At 39.1% G+C, this 23,323-nt stretch overlaps 1 protein-coding gene across 1 annotated transcript in view; it reads right to left on the bottom strand.

The window, feature by feature from the left end:
* Positions 1-23,323, bottom strand: part of LOC126336188 (uncharacterized) — a 46,828-nt gene that overhangs the window by 8,344 nt on the left and 15,161 nt on the right. Inside the window, exon 2 of the mRNA XM_049999695.1 lies at positions 12,035-12,318. Coding sequence (XP_049855652.1) covers positions 12,035-12,318 — 284 coding nt within the window. The remainder of the gene's footprint in view (positions 1-12,034; positions 12,319-23,323) is intronic.

Below are 23,323 nucleotides of genomic sequence, written 5' to 3'. Positions count from 1 at the left end.
TAAAGCCTTTGACACATTTTACTGTTGGTATACGCTTGTACAAACACTGTGTTTTGTTGTTGTATATGGCACATTTCCTTTGCAATTTAAGTTTTACTTTCGTTTTTTTCTCTCTTTCATGTTTAATTGCTGCAGTATTATTCTGCAGTAGCATTGAGACAGTAATATCCTTTGTTAGAGTATCAGCTCTTACCAGTCAGCATTACAAAAATTTAACTGAAAAGTAAAACAATGAAAAATTCCCGTTTTTCCAGGTTTTCTCCCAATGGAAAAAATTCCCTGGTTTTTCCTGAATCTCCTGGTTGTCCCAGGTTGTATATACCCTGATAATTATTTTACTCTATTCTGCATTATTTCTTTGTCTGCTACTTGATGTTAGTGTGCTAATTGATGTTTTAAGATTCTCACCTACATCTTTAAGTAAGTGTATTACAATTAGTAGATAGTGAAGTACACACATTATAAATACTCGATTTTTATGTCAGCAATTACAGTTATAGTATTAGTATTATGGAAAGGACAGTTAGTACTCACCATATACTGGAGATGCTGAGTCACAGAAAGACACAACAAAAACAGTCAGAAAACACATGACCACAGTGGTCATTGTGTGTGTGTGTGTGTGTGTGTGTGTGTGTGTGTGTGTGTGTGTGTGTGTCAAACATAAGTGTCTATTCATTAGCATAATTGTCTTGGGTGGGTTCTTGGCTGGTCTTAATGCCAATAATGCTAGAAACAGATGAATTATTATTATTATTATTGTGATAGTAAATGGTGGATTATTACACAATTTTTCTAGAGATATTTTGTGATAATTGATTGAATTATTAACATTTATAGTTTTGCTATTTAAAAGAAACATGTAAATATTATTTTAGCTATGATAAATAATGTGAACATAATGATAATTCATGTGTCGAAGTTTCAGTACTCCATTTATTATTTCTATCACTACATTCAAGTGAAGAGGCATTATGTAACTTACCTGTGGGACTTGATCTAGAATTAAATAGCCACATAGATCCTCACACTATCCTAACCTCAATGAAGTTCCCTATTAAGTCTTAACGTAACAATTGGAGCAATGCAAGATAAAGTTCTGATAAAGTACAGTGTTACACACAACAAGTATGACCTGCAACATCATCAACAGCAGAACATCACTGCTGAATAGCTGAACAGCATCAACTGCTGGCTTTCAAAAGCATCCTTTGCCTAACATCTGAGAATGAAGTATCCAGGGTTGTTATTCTATCCTCGCAGTGCTGTATTTTGCATCGGGGAATTACTAGGATGAAAATTCTTGTTAGTAAATATGTTTATTGGCCCAAATTGGACGAATACATTACACATCTTGTGCATTACTGTCAGACATACAGTAGGCATCAACCAGTACCTCCCTGGACTCTCTCCTAATGGTTGTAGGCCAGTGGTTCCCGAACTTTCTTACACCATTACCCCTAAGTGCTATCAGACATTAGCTAGTACCCCCCCCCCCCCTTCTCTGATATCTGTTGCCCCTCCCCCACATTATCATCAACTTCAGCACCTAACTAAAAGGGGGGCTGCTAGAATGAATGACGAAGGAATTTGTGGTACATAGCAAGTGCTGCCCGCTACTCCTCAGATAAGAAAAAGTGAGGGTAGACACTTGTTACAAACATTAGTCATAATAATTATGTGTAAAGTGCTATAGCAGCCGCTATATAGTTACTGCTGTGCCTTGTTTTAATTTAATTCGTTTATCTCTTCCATAGTGAGTATTTAAGCAATGACTAAGAAGACATTTTCTTGAGATATTTAACATTTGTTACGCATATGTCTCGCTTTTATCATCAACGTTGTATGGGACAAAGTACAAAATGTACTAGTCTTACAAAATTGTGATAATAGTAATGATCTATTCAAAATAATTTAGCTTCTTGACTGAAACAGTGTTGAATCATTCACGTTTTATTCCTCAGAAAATTTCATTTTAGCCCGCAGGGAGTATTTACCTCCAGACTGGGAACCACTGTTGTAGGCCAAAGAAAGTGGGAACATCTCTGTACTGATTTCACTATAACCTTTCTGGAAGCCATGTTGCTCACTGCAGTAGTCATAAATTTATTTTCTATATGTCTTCAAGCAGCAGCAAACGACAGTGGTAGCAATCACCATGGCTTTGTCACAGGTCTTCATCATTGACCGTGCAACCATCACCTTTGTGACAGCCATCTTTAAGTGCTTCTGCATCTACATGAATGAAGCACCTATCTATGCCCACATTTCTTCCACATCCATTAGCAAGGTGGAGATTAGCGGGTACTTTTAAAGCTCAAATCCTTAATAATTATGAGTGCCCATTTCTGAAAGTGCTTCCATTAGTATTTATAGCAAATTTTACATAGGAACAACCTTCAATAGGTGCAATCTCCCTGAGCTGCTTCATGCCCCCTCTTATTGGACACTCCTTGAACTGTTCCTCCCACCAATAGATTGGGAGGAAGACTACACTATATTATTCCAAGTTAGCATTCCACAGTTGGTGTCCACATTTGTGGCCACACCGTGATGGATCTAGGGACCCATCAGGGGTTGATGCAGCCATCTGTTGATTATGGTTGTAACATCCCAGGGGCAATTACAATGACAACAAAGTCAGATGTGATTATGCCATTCAGACATATTGTCAACAGCTCTCACCACGATTACAATGCCCACCATCACCTGTGAGTCCCCAAGACACCTTGAGACTAGTCCCCTATTTGGATCTCTGCGAGAGTACTGCCAAGGACTAACCAATGATGGGACAACATTCTACGAGTCAGAGCATGTAAAGCTAAAAAGTCTATATAGTGGGAGGGGGGGGGGGGGGGTCAGTAAAATAAAATGGAAATAAAATAAGGACATCTGCTCAGATCAATATAGAGTGATGTCAACAGCAGCAGAAAATGGTATAATGGGAGTAAATTTATTATGAATAGGAGAGTAGAGCAGAAATGGAAATGACCATATGGCATCATAGGCCAGGAGGCCCCATCTGGGGAACTTTGGCCGCGAAGTGCAGGTCTTATTTCAGTAGGTACCACATTGGGTGACTTGTGCACCGGTGATGAGGAAGAAATGATGATGAGGACAGCACAGCACCCAGTCCCCGAGCGGAGAAAATCTCCAACCCAGCCGGGAATCGAACCTGGACCCGCTTTGCATGGGAGGTGAGCATATTACAACCCAGCTAAGCAGGCGGACAAGTAGAGCAGGGAGTTAGCTACTGTGAAAAGTCCATTGACGGGATGGTTCTGATTAGATCTGATAGCAAATCAACACTGACAATGATAGTTTAAGTATACATCCTGGTATCGCAATCAGAAGATGAGGATATTCATAAAGCACAGTATATTAGGATATTGTACAGATATATGAGAATACTGTACAGATAATTCAGTATGTAAAGGGAGGAAAAAATCTAATAATCATGGGCGATTGGAAAGAAGTTGTAGGGGAAGAAATATAAGATGGTGTAATGGGAGAATATGGGCTTGGCAGTATGAATGAGAGAGACAAAAGACTAAATGAGTTCTGCAATAAATTTCAGGTGGTAGTTCAAGAATCACAAGAGGAGGAGGTATACTTGGAAAAGACCCTGATACATGGGAAGATTACATGTGGAATACATCCTGGCTAGACAGATATTTCAAAATCAGATATTGGATTTTAACGTGTACCCAGGAACAAATACAGGCTCGGATCACAATTTGCTAATGATGAAGAGTAGACTGAAGTTTAAGAGAATCACCCAGAAAAATCATTGTGGAAGAAAATGGGATACTAAAGTACTGAGGCATGATAAGAAGCATTTGAAGTTTGTTAATTATGTGTATACTGAGACAAAGGAATGCCAGAACAGGCAGTTCAGTTGCAGAGGAATGGACACCTTTACAAGGGCAGTCACATATTTGGGAAACACAAACATAGGTAAAAGGAAGGTGACCGTGAAGAAACCTTGGATAACAGAAGATATATTTCAACTGACTGACGAAAGAAGAAGATGTAAAAATGCTCAGGGAAAGGCAGGAACCCAGCAACATAAATCATTTAGGAATGAAATAAATAGGAAGTGCACAGCAGCCAAGACAAAATGACTGCAGGAAAAATGCAATGAAATAAAGAAATCACTTTTTAAAAGACTGAGTGAAAGTATAGAAAAGTTCAAACATCACTATTCTCAGCAAGAATGGAGAAGAATTACAGGATCTGTTAAACATAATGAACAGTCTAAAACAGTGATTCCCAACATGAGGGTATTTACCTCCCAAGGAAAAATGCAATTTTCTGAAGCATAAAAATGAAATTGTCTAATTGTATTTTGATAACAAAGCTGAATTATTTTTAAAATATCATTAATGCTAGTTTTTCATAAGACTGCAGTACTAATCACATACATTACAACGAATTAATTTTTTTCAAATACTAGCATTAATGTATGACACAGGCCGATGACCGTGGCAGTCTGGTCCCTTTAATCCCACAAACCACCCACAATGTATGATACAATATGGTGGAGGTTATAGCTTGTAAAACAAATATCTGACCATCATCTTCCTCACATGGTCCACCCATTAGACACATACTTTATGCTATGCACCTCTGGTAGGTAAGATTGAGACACAAACATCATATATCCCACAACAGCCCAGATACAGCTTCATTATTCATTCCATAGCAATAAATGAACTATTCAACAGTTCAACATGACAGTAACTATGTAATGTCTGTTACACTTCTGTAGGGCCTACACAGTTTTATTATTATTATTATTACCATTACTATTATTATTAGTGTCAGTAGTCGGGAGCAAAGTATTGACAGATTGATGTCTTTAAATTTCTCCCAGTAGAATAGTCAAACAATCAGCTGATTTAAAGACAGTAAGTATAGCACACATTTTAACTTAATTGATTTTAAATGAGGGTGTATGGCATGGATGAAGCAAGCATCACTAAAAAGAGGAGTAGGGCAGAGGACGTGTGTTTTGTAAGATGCTTCTACCTTCAATGTGGGTAGTCAGATTAAAAAAGATTTTTAGAAGCAGACAATACCAATTGTGTCACTGGCACATTAGTTCATGGTTTAGTAAAACACCTACAACTAAATATCATTTGTCTTTTTGAAAATAAAAGTGTTAAAATGGAATAGTTTTTCTTTCCTAAGTTTAGGTAATCGATAATTTTGATGATGGCGGGAGAGGGGGGAGGAGGGTGACAACTAACTCCACTTATGGCTAACAGCTCAAAAATGTTGGGAACCACTGGTCTAAATAGTACAGAATACTGATTGAGAAAAACCAGAAAAAAGTAGCAATACTAGTAATTTAATATAAAATTGGTGATTATGAAGCAGAAGAAGTTAAGGAATCTTGCTACCTTTTAAGTAAAATAACCCAAGGAGGACGTAATGAGCAGTCCACACCGCACTTCACGTAGGATGGTGCATCTGCACATAGAGGCGGGACGATAGGGAAGTGTGGAGGGGATGAGGTCTGCACATGCGTGGCGGCAAGAGCGGGCAAACAAACTCTGTGTTGCTGTGGACAACAATCAGGATCTTTTGCCTTTGGCACATTGTATTGTATATTCAAATCTATGAGGGAATAATACATTTTACAACCAATTTCGATTATTCGTCTACATGTCTCGAGGTTGTATCCACTGGTGTACAGCAATTTTCTGTGTGATGTCATAAGATGAGAACAGCTGACACAGCTTTGTGAAGATGTCAAGTACAATTTTTCTCAAAACGATGACTGCCATTTACTGCGCTTTGGACTGTATTATAAGAAAAAATGTAAATAGTCAACAAAATAAACTTCAAACTCAAACTAAAATCATTATATTGGTTTGGTAACTGCTTCTACTTAATATAATTTGTTTTTAATGTGTGTAATGCGCGTATGTGGGTGTGTTACACTGCCGTTCAAAGTAAAAAAGAATTACTGGAAGCAAGGACTAGTACACAAGACTACTGTAAAAACTGTCAGAATGTTTCATATTTTTCGGTGTCAGCAGGAATTATGAGTTTAAGCCAATTTGTTCGACATTACAGTGGGAGAATGGATTTATGAACCACTGAACACGCAAACAATTAACCATCTGTGAATACCCAGATTGAATGCTGACCGACAACTTCGAAGGCCACCGATATCTCGACATGTAACCCTCCCTTTCATTTTAAGGCATTTTCCAATTCCTGCCTTGAAAATGACAGGGGTTTACTTCGCAAAATATTGGAGTTTCTGACGAATTTATCCAGCAGCATTCTCAAGAATAATTAGAACATATAACACGCTGGGAGAAGCTTAATATCTCTTTGGGCATTGTATTGATATTTCATAGGCTAGATATTCCCAATCAGTAAAAGCTCATGTATTATCCACACAATAGATACAATGACAAAAACATTTTTAAACCAAGAGTCTTTAAAACCAAGAAACATTACTTTACTTTGTCTCAAAGCCTATACTGTAATACCATCTGCTATCCGAGTCCATGTCCAAACCATGCGATTGTAAATTTAGGATGATAGGTTCAAGGCTTTTATCCATCTGCACCTCCTTGTCAGAGTTTTGTGCCCCCGCTCAACTGAGATGCAGTCTGTTGCTTCATCCAAAGGTGTTTCAGTGTCTTATTATCTCTAGCTTGTGACCTGTGCGCAAATTAATTTTATCAGGTTATACTGACACTGATATGTGGGTAAAAGCAAAACAGTGTGACACCATTCACATGCAAGAAAGGCAAATTTGTATATTCTGTCACGTGACTTTTGTAAATTAAGGAGCTGTATGATTCCAGCACAAGTGTGGCTTATATTGTCCGGAATATTTTTATTTCTCAGCCAGGGTACAATATCCCCTTTCCTGACGCTCGTAGTTGGTCTTTTCTCTATGACAGATGAATGATAACTGGCATGGTAGTTACGATGACAGATTTCGAAGCAAGGTATGGCAGAATTGTGCAGTGAACCCCTTCTTGAAATTCTTACACCTAAATATAAGTTTACTCTCAGGAACCAAATCAGAAGAAGAGCCAGCATGCAGAATGAGTATCCAAGAACCTTTTCCTATGGAAACTTGAACTACCTCCACCTCTTGTATCATGCATCTTTGTGAGGTAAGTGGTTCTTGCTGCTTCTATGTCACTTCTTTCAATTTATCTCCTTAATGGTTTTGAAACCAATGTCTTTTAAAATTAGTTGCATTGACAAAGCACTAAATTTGAAGCCAATCTGCTCAGGCATAACTGTAACAAGCTTCTGCGATATCTGGGATTCCCTTCTTATATACATTTCAAACATGGAGCGCTTTAAAACATTGTGTCTAAACCATGTATTTTACAAGTTTCTTGCGATTTTTATGCTTGCTAAGTGATTTGAAAACTAAGTTTCCTGAGGTATCTACAGCTTTGACACTTTGTTGAGTATTCTCTGTACAGTTCTCTTGCCGAAATGTGCTTCTGCAGTTCGTTCTTGAGTCTTCACAAATTCAGAAACAGAAGTCTCACTTTCTGATTCACATTTGAAAAAGTTATAAATGCGGGACGCAAACCTTCTCGACTGCTTGTGAAGTAATCTACACCCACAAGATCACTCTGCAGTTCACAATTAAGTGCCTGGCAGAGGATTCATCTACACTCACAAGATCACTCTGCAGTTCACAATTAAGTGCCTCGCAGAGGATTCATCGAACCATGTTCTAGCTATTTCTCTACAGTTCCACTCTCGAACAGTGCGCGGGAAACACGAACACTTTAATCTTTCCGTGTCAGCTCTAATTTCCCTTATTTTATTACAATGATCGTTCCTCCCTATACAAGTGGGCACCAACAAGTATTTTCACTGGCACTGGCACAAAACTTGTGCTTGGACTACAGTAAGTTTTCTTGGCATGACCTACCTGCCTTTGCCTACAATGAACTTCTCTGATTCCAAGTACCTGATGACACATTTATTTCATGTGTTTGTTCCAAGTTCTGTAAAATAAATTTTGAGTGCAGTCTAAAAAGTTTCAATTTTTCATTTGTTGTGATGATTCAAATTCCAGTTTATAAACTGTTGACTTTGCAATATTTTGATTTTTCTCCAAGTTCAAAACTCAGCAAAATGCCATGAGCTTTTGGATGAGTGTTATTTGGCTGTCTGCAATGGCTAAGGAGTACTCAGCCTTAAGTTCATGGATGTACACCACTTAACACAGTTGGAAGACCAAGGAAATATTATTTGGTCATACTGCTTCGAAACCATTAGCTCACACATCAGCATACTTCTTACAGTCTTTGTAATCAAAAAAACTATTGTGTGAGTAGGGTCTCAATATAACTCCGACTCAATACCTTACAACGAATACACAACTTTCAGAGTTCAAGTGGTAGAGCTTGCACAAAATAACTAGGCCTACCATGTGTAAAAATGCATTCTTGAAATGCATTCTTGTCCTTAGTGTTTGGCAGGCCTACCCCTATGTTCTGAAGGAATGGCCACCTTCTTTTGCTGTCACCTGATCAGTTATTTACTTAATTAATTAAGAAAGAAACATTCTTTGCCAAATTGAGGATGGCCATTGGCTGATTCATGCAACTGCGGATGTGGTGGCAAGTACAATCTTTTTCTTTATTCAGCTAAAAAAAGTTGAATCCTGCACATCTTACATTCTCATTCATCGGCTTTAGGGTGAAATGCATATTATTTTCGCAACAGTCATAATTACTATGATATTATGAAATTAAATAACTAAGCACATTAAATTAGGACAGACTGCAATAAAAAATACGAGTCACTGTGAGCTTACGTTAGATGCAAGTTAGGTCATACATTGCTCTATGCATCAAGTGTAGCTAATATATTGAATTTTTGTGTCTTCCATATTGAGCAAATGGATTAGCAAATGGATTCTATGTACTGCACTCACTTCTGTTCACACGCAGGAACGAAACTCTGAGAGTGAAATATTCGTAACAGCCCTCATATCTCATAAACAATTTGAGATAGCAAACTAGTTTTTGGCAAATGGTAGCAGGCAAGGAGAAAAATATTTCACCATATAGTTAAAAAGAGAAATATCCACTCTGCTGCAGTATCTGAGTAACTATAGATTTTTTTCAGTAAAATAATGTAATTTTAAGACTGTAGGCAGTTAATGAAATGAGAATTAGAGTGCATTTGCCATGTAAGTGAACAATTACACTTTCTTTTTATTTTAAGAATGAACTTTTATTAAGCTATTGACTTGACTTGTCCTCAGTTACTTGTTTAATAATCACTGTTTCAGGATTTTGTTGCAATTGCAGCTGCATTAGCATTTTAGTGAAGTGAAGCTTTGTAAACCCTGCTGTGTTTTGGTAAAAGAACCAAATCTGAACATGGCAACAAAACAAGTGTAGACATTACTCAAAACCTGCCACTGATGATGATTCTCTAACAGAAGAAAGGTTAACAAGTGAGCAAAAAATTATTTCTTTGTTGAATTTTAGCATAATCCTGTAATGCCACGTGTTTTAAAAATAAATGAATGACTTGTCAAATTACTGGTTGTACTTGTATAATTGATTAATAAGACTGTTTACAGATTCGTTAGCTGTTGATTGCCAGTCCTGTTTGTGACTAGCCTTCCCCTCACCTATTGCACAGTGGAACCCCCATCGCCACCATTGTCCCCTCCCCTACAACACCAACTGTGCATGTACAGGCCACATTATTTTGTGAACCTTCAGTCAGCATGTCAGATTACTGAACTGCATTAGATTTTCTATTCTTTAGAGTGCATAAACAAATATCATATAACAAACTTGGAGATCAGTTGACTGGAACTAGAAGGAAAGATCAATAAGAGTCCTGGAAACATATGTTGGAGAATGTTGACAACAGCATAGTAGCAGAAGAGCTTGGAACCTCATAAAAAGATTGTCTAGTGACTCAGCAGCTTCCAAGGATCAGGTTTCCATGACAGCTGATTAAATCATACATCAGCTCCTTTTGAATGGTAAACCACCCAGGAACAGCAAGAGTGCCATCTCGTATAAGAGGCAACAAGTTGCTGAAATACCACGTGAGTCATACTTCACTTCAACAGAATTGGAAGCTGCTATCAGTTCCTTGAAACCCGGGAAAGCAATGGTCCCAATGATGTCATTAATGAATTTATACAGAACATAGGGCCCATAGCTAATGATTGGCTCTTACAACACTATACTTTCTGCTGGTCTAACAAGACAGTATCTAATCTATGGCTGAAGGTGAAGGTAGTAGCTATCCCAAAGCCAGGTAAATCAAGAGATGATGTCAAGAACTATCGTCCAATATCCCTGCTGTGCAAGCTGTATGCATGTCTAATCTTGAATAAAATAGGACCACAAATAGGAAGCTAAATCATTCCACAACAAGTAGGATTCAGACACGGTAAGTCTTGCACTGGCCTAGTCCTCTGTCAAACTCAAAACATAGAGGACGGTTTTGAGAAGGGAGAAAAAACTATTGTGGTGTTTGTTGACTTATCAGAAGCATACGACATGATAAACCACACTGATCTCCCACAGAAGGTACTATGTGGAATTTCAAGAGCAAAGAAGTCTCTGGGAGCCTGAAGAATGGTAGTGTTTTGTCCCCTCTACTTTTTAATCTGTATACAAATGACCAACCAACTGGACCAACAACAACAAGTTTTATCTATGCTGATGTTGTAGCCATTGCCTGCTAATCCAGATCAATCAAACAGATTGAGAGAAACCTAACAGATGCCTTAGAAGTTCTAACTGAATATTACAACAGGAATCAGCTTCGACCAAATCCAGCAATGATGCAAACATTTTTATTTCATCTGAACAATAAGGGAGCAAACAGGGTATTACAATTGGAATGGAACTCAATTAAACTTAAACACTGTCCAAACCCAGTTTATCTTGAAGTCACGTTAGATCAACCATTGTCTTACAAGAAACATATAGAAAAAAAACTAGAGTGAAAGTCAACTCACAGAGCGATATAAACCGCAAACTTACCAACTCACACTGGGGAGCAAATCCTGAAATTCTACAAGCATCATCCCTGGCATTGTGCTTTGCTCCAGCTGAATATGAATGCCCTGTATGGAGAAGATCGACACATGCCCAGAAGCTAGATGCAGCACTGAATGACTCATGTCAATTACTTACAGGATGCCTGAAGCCTACAAACCGTGATCTCCTTTATATGTGTTCTAGAATACCCCCCCCCCCCCCTCCACCAACACACAGATCAGACAGCAAACGGCAAACGTTGGTGATGGCCGATCGAAGCGGCAGTGCGAAGATACAAGACATCCCCTGTAAGCACATCAGCCAACGGTGGTAAGAATTAAATGGAGGGAAGATTTCATAAAATCTTGAACGTCCACTAAATGAAAGTCAATCTACGACCAGAGAATAAATGTGGTAACAGAAATTGGATAAAGGCAGCCTGAAAAGTTGGAACATTAAAGAAAAACTTCTCGCTGGATCACAATCGAAATAGAGAGACTGGAAGAGCCTAAACAGACTTAGATGTCAAATGAGAAGACCATAGGATAACTTGTTCAATTGGAGATACGTCGAAGAAGAGCCCTGACAATGTGGAGGAAAAGAAATGATGACACACCTGTTGACCTGTCCATCCTTGGTGGCTCCATGCACTTTCCAAGACCTGCAGTTGGCCAACGATGCTGCACTGAAGTGTGCTGTACACTGGCTAGAGATATGAGCCTTGCTATAGACAATAATGATGACTTATGATATGTGAAGATCATTGATATATATATGTATTTATAGTCTAGTATATATAGCCTATTAATTAATTACAGATGCAGCTCAGACACGATTAAATAAATATAAGAAAGTATTCCTGGTAAGAATAGTGTTAAGACAATAGAAACATGATTGAGGGATACGTTCTTGTGAATCAATATTTACTATACTTGGTTAAACTTTCTGTCTTAAGTGTATAAAACATTATATTTAAATCTTAAAACAAAATTCATAACATATTTACATACTTGGCGTAAGAGACAGCTAGTTGCTTTATAGCAACATCATTTATGGAATCAAGCAGACTGCGTAGGTTGTAATAAAATTTGTGTGGAAGCACAGCTGGTGTAAGCCTCTTGCGCATCTTCTGGGAAGCTATCAGAAGCCTCAGCAGGTGAATAGTTGAACGTGACCCATATGAAAATACATCCATAACTGCACTCAGCACTCTGCTTCCCAAATTGTACATGTTGACTCTCAAGCGATGGGATGCCTCATGAGAAATTTGCTTGTTGCCTTCTGCCTCAGCTTCCTAAAGAACAATGCATGTCATTTACATATGTACCAGAAGAGTTAAAACAGTGATTCTTAGAAATTTAAATTCATTATATTACTACACTGAAACATTTATTCTGAGATAAGCTAAATAAAAGTGCAACAAAATAGTGGAAAAGACGTAACAGGAGACAGTTTTAGAAAGTTATAACAAAATTAGAAATAAATGTTTTACCAATTGTTCCAGATACTGTTAGTGAGTTTTAAACATGCAAGAGATACAGATTATGTATATGTGTTATAAGAAATAAAGGCATGTGAACTTCAGCTTCAGTATAATTGGCTTCTGATGACATAAATAAAATAGCTATTTTGTTACATTAGGAGAATGAGACTCTATCAATCTTAAGAGAATAAGGTCTTTCGCTACTTTAAAGATAGCCTAATGAGATTTCGGCAACTATAAATAGTTAAGGAACTTACCTACACTAAAAGAATGTTCATCCATTATGTAATGGTAGAATAGGTGAAAGGCAGTCCTATGCAACAGACACGGTTAGAGCACCTCTAGTGTATTTATTTCCTGTAATAATAAAGCTTGCAACTCAGTAACAACAGAATGAGATTTTCACTCTGCAGCGGATTGTGCGCTGGTATGAAACTTCCTGGCAGTAAAACTATGTGCTGGACCGAGACTCGAACTCGGGACCTTTGCCTTTCGCGGGCAAGCGCTCTAGCAACGAGCTACTCAAGCACGTTTCACGCCCCGTCCTCACAGCTTTACTTCTGCCACTACCTCGTCTCCTACCTTCCAAACTTTACAGAAGCTCTCCTGTGAACCTTGCAGAACTAGCACTCCTGAAAGAAAGGATATTGCGAAGACATGGCTTTGCCACAGCCTGGGGGATGTTTCCAGAATGAGATTTTCACTCTGCAGTGAAGTGTGCGCTGATATGAAACTTCCTGGCAGATTAAAACTGTGTGCCAGACCAAGACTCGAACTCGGGAACTTTGCCTTTCGCGGGCAAGTACTCTACCAACTGAGCTCCTCAAGCATGACTCACGCCCCATCCTCACAGCTTTACTTCTGCCAGTACCTCATCTCCTACCTTCCAAACTTTACAGGAACTCTCCTGCAAAACATCCCCCAGGCAGTGGCATAGCCATGTCTCCACTATATCCTTTTTTTCAGGAGTGCTAGTTCTGCAAGTTGAACATAGAAAACATCAACATTAAACGTCATTAGATTTTTGACACTTCTTACGAGGACACAGAAATTTTGTTGAAAAACTCCGCTTTTGCGTTACTTCCTTAAAAACCGTCAAATTCGTTACCTCCTTAAACACATCTCAATTCGCGTTATTTCCTTAAAAACTACCAAATTTGCATTATTCGTCGTATTATTTTCCTGTCCCTAACTATGAAGTATCTGTAAGGATAGTCTGAAACTATGTTAGTTAAAAGAAAATTAATGAATTATGACAAATATTTATTGAGAAAACCATTCTTCCAAAAAACTGCAATATATGCTTCAAAAGCAAGTCATTAATTCAATAAACAATTAAAAATTGTGTCCTATATACTTTATGTTCAAATCACCTCTCAGGAGGAAAGATGGCATCATAGCTATCCCAAAACTAGGCAAAGATCGGAAAGAGCCAAAGACAGGCCGAATTGGTGTGCCTTCCTTACAAAGGCCCAGAGAGATTATTCCTACAGAGGCTGATAAAGATGGCTGACTCATTATTGATCCAACACCGAGTCATATTCAGAGAAGGAAAGAAATGCACCTGACTCGGCATACAGAAGATGGCTTTCAAAGGCAGCAGACAACAGGGAAAGTGTTCCTAGACCTATTAGCAGCCTACAATACCATTAACCACCATGTTCTACTTAGGAATAATTACAACATCAGAAAATACTATATTTCCATCCAGCACATCATGAACCTTCTCCACAACCAAACTTCTTTGTAAAATTCCAAGGACAAGGAGCAGACGGAGGAGACAGAAAAATCGGCTGCCCCAAGGAAGCATGCTGGCTCTACCCTATTCAATATCTATTAATATGACCAGTCCATACTGGAAGAAACTCAAAGCTTCATTTCCACAGATGATAACACCATCACAACTCAGGAAAAAGAGTTTGAAAGCATTGAGCTAAAGCTGTCAAAAGTCCTAGACTTACAGTCCACATACTACAAGATGGATCAGCTGACCCCAAATCCTAAGACTAAGAGGCATATGTGTGCATTCCACCTCAAGAACAAGGAGGTCAGTAGAAGCCTACAGATTACCTGAGAACAGCTCCCAAAATATCTTGATGTCTTTGGACTGGGGACTTAACCTATAAGAAATACTGCATAAATATCAAGCAGAAAGTAGGTGCAAGAACAATGTGGAGCAGAAGATCACAGGAACAGTTAGGGTGTCACAGCCAGTAAAGATTCTGCCACAGGCAGAACTACAGTCATAATTTTCTACAAATATAGTTTACTGGGGAAAAAAATAGTATGCTTGTCTGCTCCAAGGAACCGAACACAATTAACACTAATAAATGACAGACTGGCTGAAGGATTTGGTTCAACTTTAAAAAAAAGTCTCATACTTGCTCAAGTTTTCCACAAACTAATATTTACAGAGTTCTGCTGCTGCACACAGAAACCAAGTAACACAAGAGCTCACTTTTAGTACATCCACTGTAGTATAGATAAAACAGAAAACAGCCAATGTTCAACCAAAGTTTGTGAACCAGGTCATGACATCAAACCACAGAGACTGGACCACCGGCAGCAGTGTTGTGGTGGAGGAGATGTAAATCTGTAGCTCTGGCTCAGCACGAACTGTCTCTGCACAGGCCTGTACACAGACCCTTGTTCTTAATCTGCTGGGCAGATTCAATCCAGAGTTGGTGGGCCTGCTCATTTCCCAGAAGAAGGCATCTTAATGCACTTGGCTGTCCAGGTGGGTCTTGCATAAACTAATGAAACCCCCTATGCAAAAAGTGTCAAAGAATTAAAAGAAAAAAGAAAACAGCCAAAAACTGTGATATTAATGAGATTCAGTCTTGATTAGGTTTTCCAGGATTTCATCGAATCTAATATCTTTCCAACTGTGCCACATTACTTAAAAATATTTGTTGTCAGTTTGACGAGTCAGAACATTTTTATGTTCCAGCACTTATTTATAGAGCAGATCATTAATATAATTCAAACTCATAACCTTCTGAATGCAGTCGGTCCATTACTGTAATCTATGATTTATCTGACAAGCATGACATAATGAATGTTTCTTTCACAGCCACTGTATGTTTTTTTGTCATCTGGTTTTGAAATTTCCAATCTCATCATCAAGTACTTACAGATGTATCTGAAAGTACATACACTATTGACAAGCCACATATGTCCAAAATACTTTGAAATTCATTCCATGACTATGAATTCCATGGCATCTGCTGTATTAGATATAGATCTACTACCCATTGGCTCCACTCAAATCCAGATTTCCTATGTTCAAATACTCTAAGAATCAATAATAATGAGGACAGGTGGCAACTCACCATAAAGATGATTGCTCAGTCGCAGGTACGCACATAGAAAAGACAATCACACTCTCTCAACTAAATTTTCAGCCGTAGCCTTTGTCAGAAAACGAGGGCACACACACATTCACACTGTGGCTGAGACACAACTCATGCAAACGACTGCCGTCTCTGGTTGCTGTGTCTACAGACTCTGGGAATCAGATCCAAACAAACCACTCCTCATGCCTCCCCGCCTCCCATCAGCAGCTGCTAGGCTAGCGCCAAGAATTGGTGGCAGCACTGACTGCAAGCTGAGGGGAGTGGTAGGAAGGGGAGAAGCAATAGGAATGAGGGAGTAGGGAAGCGGCACACGTACTCAGCTGCACTGAGTCAGTGATGGTGTAGGACACCTCAGTAAATAAACCATCTACTGAGACGAGAAAGAGATTTTTCCAGCCTTTTTTTTTCAAATTTCCCTGATGTAATTGAAATTCCCTAATATTCCTTGATTTCCAATGGCAACCCTGAGCTTGGCTTCTGCTCAACGTGAACCGAAATCCGATGAGGTTCTGGCCATTGCGAAAGAATACTTAGTGTAATGTTTACATGTGGTTGATTCTTATAATGAATGAAGTATAACAAAATTAAACGCAAACAACAGTAACACACTCCGACGTCCATTCTACCTGTCACAGAGAATTGTAACCTTTTATCATTTATGTACCAGCCAACAGTGCGTTTGTGTATGAAGTGACATTGACATCCAACTGTGTCTTCTGGGCGATTCTTTTTTTTTTGTCAGGTAATGCAACAATGTGTCTAATTATTTCAAAGATGACTCAAAACCAGTAGCTGGGGCCCAGTATGCTGTGACTTCCAACAAATTTCTACTTTTACAGCACAACAACCAGTATTTCTAAACTCAACAAAGGAATGTCAAAGTGGTGGTTGCGAAGAACAGGACAAAACTATTTTTGTTTTTTTACTGACTAGAAAGAAAAACTCTGTGTAAAATTTTAGCTGTTATGCAGCAGTGGTATTGACAGGAAAGGGAGGAATAGCCCTCTGTTTGCATGCAGCACAGTGGTCACAACACATCAGTTGTGTTCGTGTTTGCTGTTAGAGTATATCAGAATAACTTTGATCCATGAAAGTGTGTTTACAGAGTGAGTGAGAGTTACACCCTGGACAATGAAACAGGCAGCAACTGTAAAACTGTTGGTGGAGAGCTTTGATACTGTAGAAGATGCAACTACAGGAGAAGAGTGTGTTATTTATGAACAAATAAAGCAACAGTAGGCAAAAGAGGGTGCTGTAACAGCAAAGGTTATTAAACTCTTAATAAACAAAAAGGCATCATATGAAGAAAATGATAGTGTCATGGGAGTGACGGATGAAGCAATGACACCAGTCGCCGATTTCCAGGGAGCAACGGTTCATCTTATCAGCCATCACCTCCAAGAAAATGAACGCCATTTGCAGACTGATGTATGGCTCATGTGTAGAAAATAACTGATATGATACTGCACCTGAAAAATACGACACTGTTGGCACAAAAACACAAAATACAGTGCAAGCATGTGTTACAAAACTTTGAAAACTGGCTAAAACAATGAAATTCGTCAAACCCAAAAATTCTGCAAGATACGATAATTTTATAGCAAAAGACAAGAAAATGCAATAACACATGACTGCCCATTGGGACTTTGGGCACTGAAAAGAAAAAAGGAAGCTGACCCTCACTATTCACTGAGTTCAGAGCCACCAACTCCTGCGTAAAGAAAGTTAAATGCAAGAATAAGATTGTCCTTCGCAACATAACCCACAAAGTTAGAAAGTAGTTACTTTTTGTTACCTTTCATTACTAATTCTATGTCATTCACCAGCCAAAGCTGGACAGGCAGCGTCAAGATAAAACATTATCAAAATACATGAATACAACTCTGCTATGATAGTAATTTAATATCGCAAGACATATTTACGTTGTAGTTTAGATAACAATAATATCACAACTATAAAATAGATTCAAGTATATAATGAAATTAAATATAATGGTTGCTAATGGAGTCATGGAACTGAGCTGCAGCTCAAGTAAATACTATGCTATTACTAGAGAAGAATTGTAAATCTTGTAGAAGGGTTGCTCTTTTAGCTTACACAGAATAGTAGTTTTATGATAAAGACTGAATGTGATCAGGTAGAGCATTAAACAATTTTAGGGCCACCATTGGGAAGCTGTTTTGGGACTTGGCTAATCGACACCTTGGCATGTTGAGACTGTCTTTGTTGCGAGTGCTGTGCTTGTGAACTTCATTTCTCTTTATGTAAATAGCATGGTTTCTCTTTATGTGAAAGCGGCAGTTCAATATATACTGGCTGTAAACCGTCAGAACTCCTAACCTGGTGAAAAGTGGTTGCTTTCTTTTGCAGTAAAAGCACATTCTTGCAGCCTGCAGAATGGCCCCAGGACAACAGCCCATAACTGGTGTGGCTGTGGAACATAGTACACAGTTAGAAGGTACTGTTCTGGTACTATGCAGTTTCCTCAAGAGGTACAGCACCCGTGAAAGTTTGGAACATACATGTTTGGTGTGCTGTTGCCAGGTTAATTTGGTATCAATGAGAAAGTCCAGAAATTTAACATCTGCTGCGTTACCCAGTGCTCCGGTACTGCTGAGGCTGCATATCATCATTTGAGTTTTTTCTTCATTAATTTTCATTTTGTTCATGATAAACCAGGCCTTAGCTTCACTGAACAAGACTTTTGCTTGTTGGACTGCCTGTTCAACATTCTCTTCTTTTGAGAACAAGGTTGTATCATTCGCGAACTGCAAGGTGTGCCCATTGGAGCCTATGTCACTTACGAAGATAAGGAACAGCAGATGCCCTATTACCGATCCCTGTGGCACACCATGCTGTAGCTTCTTCTCACCTGAATCAGCTCCTTGCACGGAGACAATTTGTTGTCCGTTTCTCAAGTAGAATTCAAGAGTTTGCAGAACAGATCCCCCTATACCATATGTTTTTTTAGCTTTCTGAGCAGTGCCTTATGTGGGATGCAGTCAAATGCCTTACTAAGGTCACAGAGTACTAGTGCTATAGATTCTTTGTCTTCAAAACCCTGACTTATGTTTGTAACTAAGTCAAGTACAGCTGTTGTTGTCGACCTGCCATTCCGAAAGCCACGTTGCACATCATTTAAGAGACTATTTCCTTCAGAGTAACTTAATAGTTATTCTTTCATTATTGATTCCATCACCTTCGCTAGTACTGGTGTTATAGATATGGACCTATAGCTTGACACTTCATGTGGAGTGCCTTTTTTGTAAACAGGCACTGTGCGCACTACTTCCAGGAAGTATGGAAATTCCCCTGCATGGAGGCTTTTATTTATTACTACCGCTAATGGCTGTGCAATTTCACTGATTATAGTTTTTAAGTTAGTAAAGGACATGCCATAAATATCTGGGCTTCCTGAAGATTTGTAGCTTTTTAAATCAAAAGTCAGGAATTTCATCTACTGTGTTTTCCACTATTTTTATAAAATAGTCATAAACTCTTCTGGACTGCAAGAATTAGAGTGAGAGGTGGGCTTTTTCCTGTGCTCTTTAACCAGGTCCCATGCTGCTTTACAAGGATTGTGAACTTCTCCATTAAATATGGCAGTGCTTTCCTTCTTTGCTTTTTCTACTTCCTTTCTGCAGATCCTTTTGGTCTATAAATAACTAGAGTACAGTCTATCCTTAATATCTATATCTTTAGCAGCTTTGACCTCATCATTCAGTATTTGCACAATACATTTTATTTTGGCTAGTCTAGGAGTATCCACCTCTTTACTTTGTTAGTTTTTTGTCTATATTTTGATTTAGCATTTAAATATCTCTTGGGTTTCAATGGGAAATGTTCATCAAATTTCACTTTATGGGTCTGGAACATGTGATTGAATGCAGAATTTGGTGACAATTCATCAATTATTTGGTGCCAATCTATAGAAGACTAGAAGACTCTGTAGTTTTGAAATCATCTAAACTTTTCTTGGTAATAACTCTATTTCTGAATAATTTGAATGCCAGCTGGGAATTTGTTGTGTACTTACTGAATTTGTCCATAACTTCATGATTGGTGATCTGCTAGTATAGGGTCCACCACACTTACTTTGTAGTCCCAACTATTTAGGTTTGTCACAATTGTGTCACGACAAATAGCTCCTCTTGTTGGTAGAGAGGTTCCTACAAAAAGCCCATAGCTGCCTACTAAGATCATAAAGCTCTTTCTTTATCATTACCTTCTCCAATATGAATGTTGAAGTCTCCATATAAAGCAATTTTTGTCTGTAAGTGCACTAGGTGACACAGACAGCTTTCCAACTGGTTGAGGAAATTTTCAAAATTTCCGTCTGGGGGACGGTAGACAGAAATAACAATTGACATCTCACAGTCCCAAAACAGCTAATTCTAGGTCTAGATCTACACAAAATTTACTGAAGTCAATTGTATTGGCACTGAGTTTACTATTTACATACACAGCCACACCACTGTGGATAGCAGTTTCTCTACACCATGCATTCACCATTTCTAAATATTCAATGTTTCTGTAGTATTCTGTTTGTGGTGGGGCTAGCCAGTGTTCACATATACATAATACATCAGGTCTCACTTCGTCAACAAACAGTGATAATGTTTCAAGTTTTGTTCTGAGGCACTGCACATTTACACTGGCTATAACTAAGACAGCATTTTCTTCAGTAATATCATTTCCTTTTCCATTGGAATGTTCTTGGTCTTGAGAGTTTATCGCACCGGTGCACTGGGCATCCTCCAGAATAAAAAACGTTTTAGCACTATGTTCTTCTGCCATATACTGTTGTCCATTATTTTATCTTTTAGGTCGAAATCAACACCAATTTTGAAGCTATTATTTATTCCCTTTGTTTCCAGTTTTTCAACTGTAAAATTATTGTGATTTGGGAAAGTGTTCTGCAAGAAGTTAGTTTCAACTGTGGTGCCACCTCTTAGTTTGCTTGGGTGGTACCAGGCTTTTTGTCACCAAACAGCATTCCTTTTTCATCACCAATACATATTATGGCATGATTTCTGTTTTTAGTACTGGCATTCACAAACGTTTATATAGTGGGCCTCAAACACTGTTCACCAGATTTTCCATTTTGTAGCACAGTCTTGTAAGATGTTTTGTTTTCTTTTTCTGTGTCTTCAGTGGTTTCCGCCAGTTCATTTTCTTGTTTCGCTACAGTTGAATTTCTTCTGCCTCCTCGCCTGTTTTTCACTTCTTGCCAGTCTGTATTGATGCCTTCCGAAGAGTTTTCATCCATCAGATTGTTTACGTCTGTATTTGGTTTGTTTTTAATGTGGGGTTCAGTTTCACTGACACACTCATTGTTTACATTTGTACCAGATGCCACTCTAGCAATGTTTGGGTCTTCAACCTTATTTCTCGTTGAAAAATTATGACGTGATCAATTTGCAGGCTTTTTGCTGCTGTTGTGACTGGTGATGGTGGTAGGTGCTGCTTCTCTGACACACTCCAGACCAGCATTTGAACTTTGCCTCAGATTAGCACTGTGTAACTCTTTATTTCCGGCTATAATACATGGCATGCTGTTTTCTACATCCTCTGCACACTGTCTTACTGTGTTTCGTGATGACTGAGATGCTTCTTCACTTCGTGGTACCAATATTTCGGGTCTAGTTTAGCAGGGGATACAACCTGTCAGCTTTGGTCAATGACTTCAGAATTGGCCATAGAGCTTGCATTACAAGATGTTCAGAAACAAAAGAATGCAAGAGAGAAAAAATGTACTTCATATACATTACTGGCCATTAAAATTGCTACACCAATAAGAAATGCAGATGATAAACGGGTATTCATAGCACAAATATGTTATACTAGAACTGACATGTGATTACAGTTTCACGCAATTTGGGTGCATAGTACCCAGAACAACCACCTCTGCCCCCAGAACAACCACCTCTGCCCGTAGTAACGGCCTTGATATGCCTGGCCATTGAATCAAACAGAGCTTGGATGGCGTGTACAGGTACAGCTGCCCATGCAGCTTCAACACGATACCACAGTTCATCAAGAGTAGTGACTGGCGTATTGTGACGAGCCAGTTGCTCGGCCACCATCGACCAGACGTTTTCAACTAGTGAGAGATCTGGAGAATGTGCTGAACAGGGCAGCAGTCGAACATTTTCTGTATCCAGAAAGGCCCGTACAGGACCTACAACATCCGGTCATGCATTATCCTGCTGAAATGTATGGTTTCTCGGGGATCGAATGAAGGGTAGAGCTATGGGTCGTAACACATCTGAAGTGTAACGTCCACTGTTCAAAGTGCCATCAATGTAAACAAGAGGTGACCGAGACGTGTAACCAGTGGCACCCCATACCACTGCGCCGGGTGATACGTCAGTATGGAGATGACAGACACACGCTTCCAATGGGCGTTCACTGTGATATCGCCAAACACGGATGTGGACATCATGATGCTGCAAACAGATCCTGGATTCATCCGAAAAAATTACCTTTACCATTCATGCATCCAGGTTCGTCGTTGAGTACACCATCACAGGCGCTCCGGTCTGTGATGCAGCGTCAAGGGTAACCGCAGTCATGGTCTCCGAGCTGGTAGTCCATGCTCCTATAAAACGTCGTCGAACTGTTCGTGCAGATGGTTGTTGTCTTGCAAATGTCCCCATCTGTTGACTCAGGGACTGAGACGTAGCTGCACGATCTGTTACAGCCAAGCGGAAGCTGCCTGTCATCTTGACTGTTAGTGATACGAGGCCGTTGGAATCCAGCACCGTGTTCCGTATTACCCTCCTGAACCCACCGATTCCATATTCTGCTAACAGTCATTGGATCTCGACCAACGCGAGCAGCAATGTCGCAACACGATAAACCGCAATCGCGATAGGCTACAATCCGACCTTTATCAAAGTCGGAAACGTGATGTTATGCATTTCTCCTCCTTACACGAGGCATCATCACAACAACGTTTCATTAGGCAACGCCGGTCAGCTGCTGTTTGTGTATTAGAAATCGGTTGGAAACTTTCCTTATGTCAGCACGTTGTAGGTGTCGCCACCGGCGCCAACCTTGAGTGAATGCTCTGAAAAGCTAATCATTTGCATATCACAGCATCGTCTTCCTGCTGGATAAATTTCGCGTCTGTAGCACGTCATCTTCGTGGTGTAGCAATTTTAATGGCCAATAGTTTATATAGGGGGCTATAGTATTTTCACGTTAACGATATCTCATGTTTGTATCTTAGTATTTCTCCGCAAAATACAATGGAAAGAAATGAATGAAATATATTACTAGCAAAGTATACATCACGTTACATGTATGTCAGTTGTTATGTCGAAACTCTTTCGAACTGTATTGCTTAAGTGCAGTACGGGATGAAAGTTTTCGTTTTCACTAGCTTACTGTCCCATTCTTCATTTGAACGATGTATCCTCCGTTTCAGTAAACCCTAAATGGAACATGGGATACAA

Source organism: Schistocerca gregaria, chromosome 2, assembly GCF_023897955.1.
Source record: "Schistocerca gregaria isolate iqSchGreg1 chromosome 2, iqSchGreg1.2, whole genome shotgun sequence".
Lineage (NCBI taxonomy): Eukaryota > Metazoa > Arthropoda > Insecta > Orthoptera > Acrididae > Schistocerca > Schistocerca gregaria.
The sequence above is the reverse complement of the archived record's forward strand: the minus strand, read 5'-3'. Positions and strand labels throughout refer to the sequence as shown.